We start from the raw sequence: 16430 nt of genomic DNA, 5'->3' as shown, positions 1-16430 counted from the left end.
TCGTAATGTTGCGACTTTATTCTCGTAATATTGCGACTTTTTTCTCGCAATATGATGACTTTATTTACTGTTTTTAAGCAAGTTGAATTATTTGGTACAAAGTTTTTATGGTTACACCACTTACACATTTTTGCCATAATCCTCTAATATATTCTCTCTAAATGGATTAAAAGCAGACATTTGATGCTGGGTCCACAAAAAAAGAATGTGTGCAAGTTATTCATACTTTTATTTTCATATTTTAACCCTTTAAATTTAAACTAAACCACATGGAGACACACTTGGAGGTTTTTGCTTTGGATGAGTCATCGAAGTTTAAGTGGATCTGGAGAAAAAAGAGAGTTTCACCCAAATCGAATGAGAATGTTTAAAATGTGGTTATAGAGAAGATAAAGGTCCCTCTGTTCTCAGTGTGAAGTGAGTCACACGGCTGATGCAACACTCCCACATATACGCTGATGGCTTCACGTCACCACAGCAGATACACGAGAAAGACCTGTAAGCTAGTTAGAATGGATCCAAACCAGCAGAACTTTTGGTGTTCAAATGATTCATGAGGAAGGAAATATGTTCATCGACCTGGAAGGAAACACTCAGTGAGCTCTCCTTTCCTTCTTCCTCCCTCCCTTCCTTCCCCCTCCTTTCCTTCTTCCTCCCTCCTTCCTTCCTCCCTCCTTTCCTTCCTTCCTTCCTCCCTTCCTCCCCCTTCCTCCTTCCTTCCTCCCATCCTTCTTCCTTCCTTCTTTTCTCCGTCCTCTCCTTCCTTCTTTCCTTCTCCTTCTTTTCCTTCCTTCTTTCCTCCCTCCCTCCCTCCTTCTCTATTTCTTTCCTCCCCCCTACCTTCCTTCCATTCCTTCATCTTTCCTCTGTCCTTCTTTCCTTCCTTCCTCCCTCCTCCTTTCCTTCCTTCTTCCTCTGTTCCTTCCTTCCTCCCTCCTTTCCTTCCTCCTTCCTCCTTCATTCCTTCTTCCTCCCTTCCATTCTTCCTTCTTGGATGGAAAAGCTGTTCACCACAGAACAACTTTTCCATCTTTACCCTTCCCAGTATATATTTATATGTGTGTGTGTGTGTGTGTGTGTGTGTGTGTGTGTGTGTGTGTGTTAGTAACTTCAGTATGAATGTATGTGTCATCCAGAGTGTTTATTTCCTGTCTATCGCTGCCAGGCATTTGCTGTTTTCAAATTTATCCTCCAGTTAACTTTTATCACAAGAAAATTGGCAGACTAGTGACGGCGAGAAGTGTCTCTTCCTCCACTCCATCTCAATAGAGGAGACACTCATCAGGCCACACTCAGACACATGAAGCCACTGAGGTCAGACACAAGGGGAGTTTATACGTCAGGTATTTATAGCCGGTGGAGCCAGATGTGCCGCCGGAGAGAAAATCCGTTTTTCTATCATCTTCTGCCTCTTTTTGTCTTCTTTGTAATATTGTAATACTGTTTATAAGCTTTGCATACAGCGACTACATCATAAAAAATATCTTAAGCCTCCTGTTGTCCTCGAGTCAAGGAAGAAAGGAAGGAAGGAAGGAAGGAAGGAAGGATGGATTGAAGGAAGGAAGGAAGAAGGAAAAGAACACAGGAAAAAAGGAAGGAAGGAAGGGAAGGATTGGAGGAAGGAAAGAAGTCCTTCTTTCCTTCCTTCCTCCCTTCCTCTTTTCCTTTCTCCCTCCTTTTCCTTCCTTTCCTTCCTCCCTTCCTTATTTTCCTCCCTCCTTCCTTCTCTCTTTCTTTCCTCCCCCCTACTTTCCTCCCTTCCTTCTTTCCTCTGTCCTTCTTTCCTTCCTTCCTCTTTTCCTTTCTCCCTCCTTTCCTTCCTTCTTCCATCCTCCCTTCCATCCTTCATTCCTTCCTCCGTCCCTCCTTTCTTTCCTTCTTCCTCCCCTTCCATCCTTCCTCCCTCTTTTCCTTCCTTCTCCTACCTTCCTCTTTTCCTTCTTCTCCTACCTTCCTCCTTTCTTCCTTCTTCCTTCCTTCCATCCTTCCTTCCTCCTTCCTTCTTTCCTCCCTCCCTTCCTTTCTTCCTCGAGGACATAAGGAGGGTTAATTCAAACAGATGCAAGTCATCGAGCTTCCCAACAGATTTTTGGAGACAGGAGGAGAAGAAGAAATAGAAAGAATGAGAATATTATGATAATTTGATGCAATTGGCATTCTTGGTGTTTAACATCACTTACAATGCTCTGTGCATGCATAAATAAATAATGGATAAACTTGCAAGGGAGCCCCAGGGCAGAACGGAGCCCCTGATCCAGATCCCAGGGTCCCCAAGTTCCTGTGGTTGTATTTACGAATGTTAAATAGTAGTTTCATGAAGTTAAAAGCTTCGGAGAAACCCGTGACTGTAGATTATTGTGTCAAACATGATTTAACACGATGTAATTTAAATTGACCCCATCTGTTTTGATTGTTCTTTCTTTCCTCTGTCCTTCTTTCCTTCCTTCCCCCTTCCTCTATTCCTTTCTCCCTCCCTCCCTCCTTCCTTCTTTCCTCCCTCCTTCCTACCTTCCTTCCTTCTTTCCTCCGTCCTTCCTTCTTTCCTCCGTCCTTCCTTCCTTTCCTTCCTCCCTTCCTTCTTTCCTTTCCTCCTTTCTTTCCTCCTTCCCTCCTTTCCTTCCTCCCTTCCTTCCTTCCTTCTTCCTTCCTCCCTTCCATCCTTTCGTCATCCCTCCCTCCTTTCCTTCCTTCTTCCTTCCTCCCTTCCATCCTTCCCTTCCTCCCTTCCTTCCTTCCTTCTTTGACTCGAGGACAACAGAAAAAATGACTAAAATGTTTAACTTGAACTCTTAACAGCTCCAAAAAAACGCACCTAAAATGTTGAAAGACTTTTAATAATTTATGATAATTGCTTAAAAACATAAATTTGAACTGTTTCATACAAAATTACTTCTGTTTGTGGTCTCTGAAAATATGGTAAAATAATGTATATATGTGTACTCATGGGTAAAAAGCAAGTATAGCAGCAGCCTTACATGTCAGTTTAAATATCTGTTATTGGAGTTATTTAATAGTTTGTTCATGAAGTTTGACATCTCTGCAGTCAAGTTAACATATTAAAGTTAAGTGTAAGTTAACATATCAAGATCAGGCGGGGAGTTCCGGTCCTCTGAAATGAGGGCCAACGTGGAAGTAACTTAAAACTGCATTCTATCAAAAGGCCACCAGGGGGCGACCGTTTTGGTGTCAAAAGGACTTCCGTCTCTATACAAGTCAATGGAGAATTCACCAACTTCTCACTTGATTTCTAACCTCAGTAAACGTTTTCAAAATGTGTTTATGGTCTCAATCGCTAGTTTAAAGCCTTCTTCAATGCAGTATGATGTTCATTTGGGACATTTTGGCCTCCCTGATTTTATATGTGACGATAAAGCAGGGTATGCATTAGGGCGTGGCTACGTCGTGATTGACAGGTTGATTGGTTCACAGGTTCAGGAGGACGCCTAATGCTCCTCCTGATGCCCATATAAGTAGAATCCCTGTTTTTATTTTTCCCAGCATGCACCTGAAATTTTCAAGATGGCGCTGCTCAGATCCGATACTATTGGCCTCCGAGCAGCAGTCCACAAACCAATGGGTGACGTCACGGATGTTACGTCCATTTCTTATATAGTTTTTTGCAAACAAAGACATATTTACACCATAAAAGATGAAGAAAGTCTCTCATTAGGTGCAATAACACTGATTAAAGCTCAGTATTGTACTCCTGAGGAACATCTGACTGTTAGAGGTTTCTCCTTCTTCATCAACTTACTGCTAACTTTGTATAATAAACCTTAACAAAGCTAAAAGTTCTGCTGCAGGGTGATCCGAGTTTTCATTACAAGCGACACCTTTCACATCACATTTAATCCTTTTCTAATGTAAAAAAATATGCATCTTTTTAAGAACTCCACATCAAAGTCTTTAAAGTAAATATACTTTGCACTTCTCCAACCCTGCGAGCCTCGAGGGCGATGAAGTCGCAGCTGCAGAGGAAACTTTTAATGATCGTTCAGCACAAACGAGGGTTTCTCTCCCAGGCTGCTGGTCTTCATCATCATTACCTGAGTCAGGACTCTGGAGGCAGCAAAGCGTTACGACTCCGTCTGCAACATAAGACATCAACACTTTTTATTCCTGTGATGAACTGCAGGTCGCCAGTTTCTGATAGTTTCCTCCAAACTGCTGAAGAGCCGTCTGTCACCCGCTGATGAGACGGTCTCATGAGGGTCCTCGTTGGGTCGTGATGGGTTCAGGCACAGACGTAGGCTTAGATAACACTTGTAGACTGCTCCTGATAGAAGTTAACCCTTAGCATAAAGTAGTATACTTGAAGTTCATTTTTATTAAGTATGCTTGAGTGTAAGTATAAGTATAGCAAGTATACTACGGACCATGTACTTGTAGTGTACTAGAAAGTTTACTAATTTAATACCTCTTGGACTAAATTGGAACATTTTTAAGTTTATAAAAGTATACTTTAACCCTCCTGTTGTCCTCGAGTCAAGGAAGGAAGGATGGAAGGGAGGAAGGAAGGGAGGACGAAGGAAGGAAGGAAGGAAGGAAGGAAGGAAGGAAGGGAAGGAGGAAGGAAGGATGGAAGGGAGGAAGGAATAAGGAAGGAGGGATGGAAGGAAGGAATGGAGGAAAGGAAAGAAAGGAAGGAGGAAATAAGGAAGTAAGGAAAGGTGGGAAAGGAGGAAAGAAGGGAGGAAGGAAAGAAGGAAGGGAGGTAGGAAGGAAGGACAGAGGAAAGAAGGAAGGAGGGAGGGGGGGGAGGACGGGAGAAAGGAAAGAGGAAGAGAAGGAAAGAAGGACAGAGGAAAGAAGGAAGGTAGGGTTGGACGAAAGAAAGAGAGAAGGAGGGGAGGGAGAAAGAAGGAAGGAAGGAAGGACATAAAAGAAGGAAGGGGGAAGGAACAGTCAAAACAGACGGGGTCAATTTGACTTCAAGTATACTTCCTCAGTTTTAGTATAAAATAAATATACTCGTAGTACACTTTAATAAACTACTTTTTGCGAAGTTAATGTTTGTCTTTCATGGTTTTAAACATCCTATCAGGGTCCAGCGAGCACCACTCTGATAATTATCTATCTCCCATTTTCTGCATTTCATCTTATTCCTTGCAGGCGTAGATGGAAACGGAGCCGATTGGTTGCACCGATACAGTAATTACAGAAATAAGAAGTGGTTTTTAATGGAAAATAAAGTGTAAGCTGTAAAATGTAAGCTTGTATTTGCAGCATTTTTTTGGGGACATTCTCACAATAGAAGAGTCTCTGAAGATTATAGACTTGTCAGAAAATGCAGGATTTTTACTCATCTTGATGTTTAAAAGGAAAATCTCTGCAAAACCCCCCAAACCGTTTTTCTCTGTTTAATAAAGTAGGTCAAACTTCTTAGATATACATCAGCATTTATATTGAGTCGGTTTATGAGTTTTGGGGTGGATGTCTCTAAAAAAAAATATGAATACATCAAAGAGGCATATAACACAGATTTCTAACCATGTGTTAAACAGTCTCTATATATATATACATACTAATCTTTCCTCCTCCTGTTAGTAAGTCAGTGAATAATTTGCGGAAGTATCTCTTCCTACCTTCCTCCCTCCCTCCCCTTCCTTCCTCCCTCCTTTTCTCCTTCCTTCCTTTCCTTCCTTCTTCCTTCCTTCCTTCCTTCCTTCCTTCCATCTTGCTTCCTAACTTCTTTCCTTCCTTCCATCCTTCCTGCCTTCCTTCTTTCCTTTCCTCCCTTCCTTCCTCCCCCCTCCTTATCTTCCTTCTTCCTTCCTTCCTTCCTTCCTTCCTTCCTTCCTTCCTTCCTTCCTTCCTTCCTTCAATCTTTCCTCCCTTCCTTCTTTCTTTCCTCCCTTCCTCCCTCCCTCCTTTTCTTCCTTCCTTCCTCCTTCCCTCCTTCCTTCCTTCCCTCCCTCCTTCCATCCTTCCATCCTTCCATCTTTCCTTCCTTCCTTCCTTCCTTCCTTCCTTCCTTCTTTCCATCTTTCCTTCCTTCCTTCCTTCTTTCCTCCTTCCATCCTTCCTTCCTTTATTCATTCCTTCCATCTTTCCTTCCTTCCTTCCTTCTTTCCTCCTTCCCCCTTCCTCCCTCCTTCCTTCCTACCTTTCCTCCCTCCTTCCTTCCTTCCTTCCTTCCATCCTTCCATATTTCCTTCCTTCTTCCTCCCTCCTTTTCTTCCTTCTTCTTTCCTACCTCCCTCCCTCCCTCCCTCCCTCCCTCCCTCCCTCCCTCCCTCCCTCCCTCCTTCCTTCCTTCCATCATTCCTTTCTTCCTTCATTCCTTCCATCTTTCCTTCCTTCCTTGACTCGAGGACAACAGGAGGGTTAAAAAGACACTTTAGGAAAAGCCGCTTTAAATAAAACGTTACCTTTGACAACATAATAGTAAAACAGTCAGTTTTATTCTCTGTGCCTCCGCAACGTGTAATAATCAACTTCAATGGAAAGGCTCACTGGCTATGACTAATAAATGGATTTTACATTTCAACACTTGTAATGTGATCAGTATGCAGAGAAAAGTAAAACAACTCAATTTCACCGGACTTTTTAATGGCCTTCTTTTTTTTTTAATGGAGTTCTTTGAAATTGCCCGAGGGGAGTTAAAATGAATTGTGCTTGTGTTTGTGTCTACCATCCTCCCTCCCTTCCTCCTTTTCTTCCTTCTTCTTTCCTTCCTTCCTTCCTTCCATCTTTCCTTTCCTCCCTTCCTTCCTCCCTCCTTCCATCCTTCCATCTTTCCTTCCTTCCTTCCTTCTTTCCTTCCTTCCTTCCTTCCTTCTTCCTTTCTTCCTTCCCTCCTTCCTTCCTTCCTTTTTTCCCTCCTTCCTTCCTTCCTTCCTTCCTTCCTTCCTTCCATCCATCCATCCATCCATCCATCCATCCATCCTTCCTTCATTTCTTCCATCCTTCCTCCCTTCCTTCTTTCTTTCCTCCCTTCTTTCCTTCCTCCCTCATTTTCTTCCTCCCTCCCCTTCTCCTTCCTTCCTCTTCTTTCTTTTTTTCTTTTTTAATGGAGCTCTTTGAATTTGCCCGAGGGGAGTTAAAACAAATTGTGCTTGTGTTTGTGTGTCACCTTTTCATTTTCTCATTGTTAGAGAATCCTAACTGCTTCACCCACGAGGCATCGCTGAGGCATGAAGCCTGTCTTTCCTTCCTTCCTTCCTTCCTTTCCTTCCTTCCTTCCTTCCTTCCTTCCTTCATAACTGCTTCACCCACGAGGCATCGCTGAGGCATGAAGCCTGTCTCTTTGTTGATTAGTCTTATTTACATGATGACACCTTCGCTCCAGCCTGAATTGCCAGCTCTTCACTTAAAGCGTTTATCCTCTCCATGTGAGAGTATTCGGCTCGGTTCAATTAAAGAGAAATGGAAATCACATAAATGTTTACAAATTACCAAATTACCAAATTAAGTGTGTTTTTTTGTTTGTTTAACTGCTGAAAATGATCAAGATAAAACAAATCTGACAACATAGTTTTTTTCATTTCCTTTGACAAGTGAAACCTGATTTCTTTTAACCCTCCTGTTGTCCTCGAGTCAAGGAAGGAAGGAAGGAAGGGAGGTAGGAAGGAAGGAAGGAAGGAGGAAGGAAAGATGGAAGGGAGGAAGAAGGAAGGAAAGGAGGGAGGAAGGAAAGGAGGGAGGGAGGGAGAGAGGGAGGAAGGAAGGAAGAAGGAAGGAAAGGAGGGAGGAAGGAGGGAGTGAGGAAAGAAGGAAAGAAGGACAGAGGAAAGAAGGACAGAGGAAAGAAGGAAGGAGGGAAGGAAAGGAGGGAGGGAGGAAGGACAGAAGGAAGGGAGGAAAGAGATGGCGAAGGAGGGAGGAGGAAAGAAGGAAAGAAGGAGGGAGGGAGGATGGGGGAAGGAAGGAAAGAAGCAGGGAGGGAGGGAGGGAGGAAGGAAGGACACAAGGAAGGAAGGAAAGAAGGAGGGAGGGAGGGAGGAACAGTCAAAACAGACGGGGTCAAGCCCTCAGCGCCTTTTATAATAAACACAGCCCAGTAATTAGACCGAGCCCGGTGCTGCTATCACCTGGATTTCCTCCTCTGCACCTCCTTCCATCTGAGCCGTTACCCTCGGGAGAGGTTAGGTACAAAATGGGAGGAAATTAACAGGTATGAGTCACAGATGCCAAAATGTTCAGAGGAAATTTGCCGCAATGGACAATGATAGCTTAGCCAGAAGCGGCACTCGAGCACAGCTGACTGAGCAGAGAGAGAGATAGAGGAGAGGAGGCCTCTCCAGAGGACACTTGTTTGGAGGGAGGAAATTACAGGGTAGATAAAAAGAGGGGAGGCTCTCTAACGGTTATTATCACTATCAGCACTGTTTCCAGTTCAGGTTCATGTAAGACCAACACCGATTCAACCCTAAAACACTGATGATGATGTGACGAAAATTGCTTTGCTTTCAGGATCGTCTCTTCTTATATTTGTTTCTAGGAGTCTAAAACTCAAATAGTGCAAAGGCTAATGAGTCTTTGCACTATTTTGGCAGGAGGAATATGCAATCTAAAATCATGTGTATCCCCCTGTAACTTCAGCTTCAAAATAGTTGTTAAGAGTGATCTGAAAACAACTATGGTCACAATATCGTCACTGCTCGAGCCCTTGTTGCCTCAAGTTCATATAAGACCGACACTGATTCAACCCTAAAACACTGATGATGACGATGTGACGAAAAAATTGCTGTTTCAGGCTCGTCTCTTCTTATATTTATTTGAAGGAGTCTAAAACTCAAAAAGTGTAAATTCAAGATTCAAGACAACTTTATTATTAATCCCTTGAAGGACAATTCATTTGACAGCTCGTATGCCACAACACACTCATACACATAAATAACAAGATAAAACACAGAAGAAGGAAGAATTGGCAGCTGTGTGCAAAGCCTGCAGGCCCTAGTCCAATAAATAGTTCATTAAAGCTGCAGTCGGTAACTTTAAGGAGAGAGAGGACTTAGCATCAAATTGAAGAAGTACAACTTTCAGATCCCTCCCCCTCCCTCTCTGCCTCCAAAGTCCCTCCCCAGAGGAGGCTGACATGCGCACGGAGGTATCGGTAGTTTTGACCTCGCTGATTGTTGTTGCTGCACCATTACTTTCTCTACACTCCTGAAGCCGCTCTCGGAGATATGAGCTTGACCGAGCTGAGGAGAAGGGGGAGGGGCCTGTGTGCATGAGCAGTGATTGACAGCTGTCAGACACTCCATCAGACACCATCCTGGCTCTGATTGGTTCTTTTTGTCCGGTCACGGTGGATTCTGGCAATTTGCCAATTTGCAGTAGGAGCAGCAATAGATGGGGCTAAATGAGCCTGGTTGTTTTTACAGATTACTAGTTTCATGTAATGCTGTCTTTACATAGTGACAGTCTTAGCAAATATGACAAAAAGTTACTTTTATAAGACTTACCAACTGCAGCTTTAAGAGGCAGCCTATACAAGCTCTGAATGATAAAAATACATTACAGTATCCAACTGCACAGTGTAATAACATACAGATACAACTGGACCTCATATAGATTTGTTCAGCAGTCGGACAGCAGAGGGGATAAAGGACTTGGAAAGTCGGTTACCCTTACAAGCGGGTTGGGCACATAGACTGTATATAAGAAATGGACGTAACATCCATGACGTCACCCATTGGTTTGTGGACTACTGCTCGGAGATCTGAGCAGCGCCATCTTGAAAATTTCAGGTGCATGCTGGGAAAAATAAAAACAGGATTCTACTTATATGGGCATCAGGAGGAGCATGAGGCGCCCTCCTGAACCTGTGAACCAATCAACCTGTCAATCACGACGTAGCCACGCCCTAATGCATACCCTGCTTTATCGTCACATATAAAATCAGGGAGGCCAAAATGTCCAAATGAACATCATACTGCATTGAAGAAGGCTTTAAACTAGCGATTGAGACCATAAACACATTTTGAAAACGTTTACTGAGGTTAGAAATCAAGTGAGAAGTTGGTGAATTCTCCATTGACTTGTATAGAGACGGAAGTCCTTTTGACACCAAAACGGTCGCCCCTGGTGGCCTTTTGATAGAATGCAGTTTTAAGTTACTTCCGCGTTGGCCTCATTTCAGAGGACCGGAACTCTCCGCCTGGCTGGGCATAGCGACGCCCTGAAGGCAATAATGAAAATTCATTTCTTAAGATTTGCCCGGAAGTACTGAAAATATTGTGTGACTTCCTCATGACCTGTAGTTCCCATAAGGAACCGAGGTCTCTCTGCTTAAGTCCGATGATCTTGGAGCAGCTTCTCACGATACTGTTGAGACTGTTTCTGTCCTTCAGTTACAGATTATTAAACCAACAGATAGAAGAATAAGTTAAAAGGCTTTCAATGAAAAAAAGACTAATGAGTGTTTGTCTTCTCTTCCTGTCCTCTTCTCTCTCTCTAGTTTGTGAAGTTTGCCAACATCGAGGAGGACACGCCTTCCTACCACCGACGCTATGATTTCTTCGTCTCCCAGTTTAGTGCCATGTGCCACTCGACCCATGAAGACGCAGAGACCAGAACCAGGTAAGAAGACAGAGACGGGCCTCATAGACATGTCTGTTTGGTAGCTTTAAACAAACTATACTTCACAGTTGAAGTACACAGTTTGCATGTCTTTAGGACTTAAATTGTGGGATCGTACATCACTTTTTGTGTAATAAAAGGTGGAGTTTTTATATTTAGCATCTTCCAGACGTATAAAAGCTCAGAATCTGTATTTAGCTTTTTGTAGCTTAGAATTTTATATACAGCTTTATATACCATTCACTTTAATATTTAACCCTCCTGTTTTCATTGAGTCAAGGAAGGAAGGAAGGGAGGAAGATGGAAGGATGGGAGGGAGGAAGGAAGGAAGGATTTAAGGGAGGGAGGAAGGAGGGAGGGAAGGAAGGAAAGGAAAGAAAGAAGGGAGGAAGGAAAAGAAGGTAGGAGGGAGGGAGAAAGGACAAGAGTAAGGGAGGAAAGAAGGACAGAGGAAAGAAGGAAGGGGGGAAGGTAGGGGGGAAGAAAGAAAGAGAGAAAGAGGGAGGGAGGAAAGAAGGAAGGGAGGAAGGAAATGAAGGAAGGATGGATGGAAGGAAAGAAGGAGGGAGGAAGGATGGACAGAAGGAAGGAAGAAAGGGGGATGGAGGAAGGACAGAAGGAAGGGAGCAAAGAGAGAGGAAGGAAATAAAGAGAGAAGGAGGGAGGGAGGAAGGACAGACGGAAGGAAGGAAGGAAGGAAGGGAGGAAAGAAGGAACAATCAAAACAGATGGGGTCAGAGAGATCAGAGAAAAAAAGCCGATATGACAGTTTTTCATCAGGCTAGACAAATAATTATCATTTTACTGCCTTCTTACACTCACACGCTCCCTGTTGACTTTAAATCATCTGTTTAAATTCACCGCTGTTTAAAGCCATGATGACATATTGATTATTGATTAAACCCATAAACAGGCTGCACTATTCATGAAGCACGTGCACGGATTATTTCATTTTATTGATTTGGGAAAAAAATGAAAAGAACTAATCTGAATATTGTTGTGAAAGTGTGGAGGTCCAGCAAGGAATTGATGAATTGCTTAATTTAGCCTCTTTAGCTCCCTGGTGTGGCTGTAAGCATCATTCAGAGCCGTGTGAAGCAGCTGATTGATCATTGATCTCTCATTAGTTCCTTTCATGTGGTGAAATTGAGTCAGACTCAATGCACATATTGATTTTTCCTTCTAAGACTAAAAGTGTAGCTTCTATATAAACCTTCTTATTTAACCCTCCTGTTGTCCTCGAGTCAAGGAAGGAAGGAAAGATGGAAGGAAGGAAGGAAAGAAAGAAGGAAGGAAGGAAGGAAGAAAATGAGGGAGGAACGGAAGGAAGGAAGGAAAGAAGAAAGGAAGGAAGGAAGAAAATGAGGGAGGAACGGAAGGAAGGAAGGAAAGAAGAAAGATGGAAGGAAGGAAGGAAGAAAAGGAGGGAGGAAGGAAGGGAGGGAGGAAAGGAAAGAAGGAAGGGAGGAAGGATGGAAGGATGGAAAGCAGGAAGAAAAGGAGGGAGGGAGGAAGGAAGGGAGGAAGGAGGGAGGGAAGAAAGGAAGGAACGGAGGAATTAAGGAAGGAAGGAAGGAAGGAAGGAAAGAAAGAGGAAGGAAGGAGAGAAAGAAGAAAGGAAGGAAAGAGGAAGGAAGTAAGGAGAGAAGGGAGTGAGGAAGGAAGGAAGGAAAGGAAGGGAGGGAGGGAGGAAAGGAGGGAGCAAAGAAAGAGGGAAGGAGGGGAAGAAGGAAGGAAAAATTAAAGAAAGAGGAAGGAAGGAAGGAAAGAAGGAACAGTCAAAAGAGACGGGGTCAATTTGACCCGAGAGGACGACAGGAAGGTTAAATAAACCCACATTTATTTTTCATGTGTGAAAATAGATTCAGTCTCAGGATTAAACTGAAAGAGAAACATCTATTTTTTACATTATGTTTTACTTTATAAGACATTCAGATTCATGTTGTAAAAAGTGTTATTATGTTTTTATCAGGAGCTTGATTGCACTTTATTTTAGTTTAATACTGGTGTTATTTAACTGCTGCTGCAGTGAAAGCGGCGGAGAGGCAACTTTACTAGACTCTGCTCCTGCTGAGCTGTTACATCCCTTAATATCTAATACAGATCAGCTGTGTGTTAAAACTATACATGAACACTGCAGCAGCTGACATCTGTGTGTGTGTGTGTGTGTGTGTGTGTGTGTGTGTGTGTGTGTGTGTGTGTGTGTGTAAGTGTGTGTGTGTGTGTGTGTGTGTGTGTGTGTGTGTGTGTGTGTGTGTGTAGAGGTGTGTATGTGTGTGTGTGTGTGTGTAGGGGCGTGTGTGTGTGTATGTGTGTGTGTGTGTGTGTAGAGGTGTGTGTGTATGTAGGGGTGTGTGTTTGTGTGTGTATATACAGGTGTGTGTGTGTGTGTGTAGAGGTGTGTGTGTGTGAGTCTGTGTGTAGGGGTGTGTGTGTTTGTAGAGGTGTGTGTGTAGAGGTGTGTGTGTGTGTAGAGTGTGTGAGCACTAAAATACACCTTTTTTTATCTCTATTTGTATGTATGAGTGTACATGTGTGCACGCCTCTGTGAGTGTTTGGCCGTAGGTGTGGGGGGGGGGGGGGGGGGGGGGGGTACGAGGGGGAGCCAAGGGGGATGCTGGGATTATTTTCGAGTTGGCTTGATACCTCGCCGCCACCAAGCTGTAAACAGTGTGACTTCTCACTTCTGCCTTTTTTTTTTTTTTTTTTTTTCTCTCCCCCACCAATTTCATTATTCTGTTCGGCGGCTTCTCGCTGTAGGCGGAGAGGAATTCCCAAATAGAATTTCTCTGGCGGTTATTGGATTAAGCCGAAGGCGAGGTCACCCGCCCTGCTTTTCATATTATTGCTCATACAGCTGTATACGGCGGGAAATAGAGAGACGGAAATAGTAAACAGTGCCGGGGCTCTGATTGCACCTGAGTCCAGAGACCGGTCCGTGTGTGTGTGTGTGTGCGTGTGTGTGTGTGTGTGTGTGTGTGTGTGTGTGTGTGTGTGTGTGTGTGTGTGTGTGTGATGGAAATTACAATAAACCGGTGTTATTATGTTCCTTCAGTAACCAGATGAGAGCTGGAAGTTGAAGTTGAGGGATGCAAAGATTCATGAATATGAGAAACCTGAAACCACAAACAGCTGTAAATAGATATGCAGACAGTAGACTCAGTGGAGGATTTTCTCATGTAACGCCTCCATTTCTGGTTAAAGGACTCATATTCTTCACATCTCCAGCTCTATATTTATATTCTGTGTCTCTACTGGAATATCTTTACATGATTTCCAGTTAAAAACTCCTTATTTATCTTCTACTGGTCCTTTATGCAGCCGCTCAGTTCAGCCTCTGTTTATTAACAGGGCCGTTTTAGCTCCTGTCTCTTAAGACCCCCCCTTCCTCCTCCTGATGAGCCCACTCTGCTCTGATTGGTCGGCATCACGAAGCCTCTTAATAAAACTAACTATAGTAGCAGGATTTCACTTTCACTTCTCAAATCACATCCGTACATGTTGGAGCTGAATCACATCTGAGATATGAGAGTGGAAACACCTTAGCAACCGCCTTAGCAACCGCCTAAGCAACCACAAATGCATAACAGATGGCTCTTTACAAGGATGCTAAACAAGTTCGTAACAGCTTCTTGGCAAGTTTGATGTTGCAAATGAAGGATTCGGTGCAAGTTGAAGCCCTGACTTTTGACTTCTCAAGTTTTAGAAGTATGACTGTGTTTAGTATCCGACATAATAACAGTACATAAATAACAACAACAACAACGACAAAAAACAAAATCACTGACCGGTAGGTAATGTTGAAATTACGACACATCCCCTTGAACTTCCAAACTCCCTGTCGTCCTCCCGGGTCAAATTGACCCCGTCTGTTTGACTGTTCCTTCTTTCCTTCCTTCCATCCACCCTTCCTTATTTCCTTCCTCCCTTCCTCCCTCCCTCCTTCCTTCCTTCCTTCCTTCCTTCCTTCCTTATTTCCTTCCTCCTTCCTTCTCTCTTTCTTTCCTTCCTCCCTCCCTCCTTCCTTTTTTCCTTCCCTCCTTCCTTCCTTCCTCCCCCCCTACCTTCCTCCCTTCCTTCTTTCCTATATCCTTCTTTCCTTCCTTTCTCCCTTCCTCTATTCCTTTCCTCCTCCCTCGTTCCTTCTTTCCTCCCTCCCTCCTACCTTCCTTCCTCAGTCCTTCCTTCTTTCCTTTCCTCCCTTCCTTCCTCCCTCCTTTCCTTCCTTCCTTCCTTCCTTCTTCCTCCCTTCCTTCCTTGACTCGAGGACAACAGGAGGGTTTATGCATGTGTGTGTGTGTGTGTGTGTGTGTTTGTGTTCTCATGTATCATTAACAGTCTCTGTGTGTGTGTGCGTCCCTGTCAGGATCCGTGTGGCGGGGATCAAAGGCCTGCAGGGCGTTGTGAGGAAGACGGTGAACGACGAGCTGCAGGCAATCATCTGGGAGCCTCAGCACATGGACAAGCTGATCCCGTCCATGCTGTTCAACATGCAGGACAGCGAGGACCTGGACAGGTACCCTAACATATACCTACTGTGATTGATTGTCTTCCGGCTCTGGAGCGAAGGGTCACTGAGCCAAATATTAGATTTTCCTAGATGAGAACTTTTCTAGTGTAGAGGTAACTTCATTCCTGAGTCTCAGTTTATTATATTTCATATTTCATATTCAGTCAGTCCTGTTTGCTGTGCTGAAGCTGACTTCAACTGCAATATCAGACTTTTCTCCACCTTTGAGAATGAGGCTTATACGTGGTTTTCACTGTTTAATCTAAAGCTGGGTCCAAATGATCTCATTCATTCATTCACTACTACAGACCCTCAATGGTAGGGAGCATAGACTGTATATAAGAAATGGACGTAACATCCGTGACGTCACCCATTGGTTTGTGGACTGCTGCTCGGAGGCCAATAGTATCGGATCTGAGCAGCGCCATCTTGAACATTTCAGGTGCATGCTGGGAAAAATAAAAACAGGGATTCTACTTATATGGGCATCAGGAGGAGCATGAGGCGCCCTCCTGAACCTGTGAACCAATCAACCTGTCAATCACCACGTAGCCACGCCCTAATGCATACCCTGCTTTATCGTCACATATAAAATCAGGGAGGCCAAAATGTCCCAAATGAACATCATACTGCATTGAAGAAGGCTTTAAACTAGCGATTGAGACCATAAACACATTTTGAAAACGTTTACTGAGGTTAGAAAATCAAGTGAGAAGTTGGTGAATTCTCCATTGACTTGTATAGAGACGGAAGTCCTTTTTGACGCCAAAACGGTCGCCCCCTGGTGGCCTTTTGATAGAATGCAGTTTTAAGTTACTTCCACGTTGGCATCATTTCAGAGGACCGGAACTCCCCGCCTGGTAGGGATTGACTGATATTGTTTTTTCATGGCCGATTCCGATTCCCATTATTAGTAAGTCAAGGAGGCCGATAACCGATACTCTTAGTAGGTATTCAGTTAAAATTTACAGCAATACAAACCTCAACACAAGGCTGCCTTTAAATGAACATGTTTTTAATAAAATGTTTCTTTATAACATGAAATATGTGAACAATAACATTAAAATTCTGTGCATGAACCCTTCCTGTTCTTCACATCCATCCAGCACCACATGAACACAGTTAGTGCTTTAAATCACGATGTTTACTACTCAGAGCTGGAGCCTTATATTTACTGCCCTCTACTATATTTGAGTGTTTGAGTCTGGAGTGTGTAAATCTATCGCTCCAATTAAGACAAGTGCTCTCCAATACTCCACAGTGAAATAAAAACAGTAGTTTCTAAAGGTATGAGCTCTAATTTCTGCTGACAGTGCAAATTAAACTGGAGATGTTTTGACTGGTTTAAAACAGTGGTGACAGTGTTTTAACTTTCCTTTCATTATATATTTAA

At 43.4% G+C, this 16430-nt stretch overlaps 1 protein-coding gene across 1 annotated transcript in view; it reads left to right on the top strand.

The window, feature by feature from the left end:
• The window catches only part of LOC133976963 (protein EFR3 homolog A-like), a gene marked incomplete at its 3' end in the record, with an annotated part of 40030 nt that extends 24987 nt beyond the window's left edge, over positions 1 to 15043 (top strand). The window contains exons 5-6 of the mRNA XM_062415102.1: positions 10406 to 10527; positions 14894 to 15043. Of these exons, the coding sequence (XP_062271086.1) occupies positions 10406 to 10527; positions 14894 to 15043 (272 nt within the window). The remainder of the gene's footprint in view (positions 1 to 10405; positions 10528 to 14893) is intronic.
• Positions 15044 to 16430: the final 1387 nt, after the last annotated feature.

Source organism: Scomber scombrus, unplaced genomic scaffold (genome assembly GCF_963691925.1).
Source record: "Scomber scombrus unplaced genomic scaffold, fScoSco1.1 SCAFFOLD_221, whole genome shotgun sequence".
Lineage (NCBI taxonomy): Eukaryota > Metazoa > Chordata > Actinopteri > Scombriformes > Scombridae > Scomber > Scomber scombrus.
The sequence above is the reverse complement of the archived record's forward strand: the minus strand, read 5'-3'. Positions and strand labels throughout refer to the sequence as shown.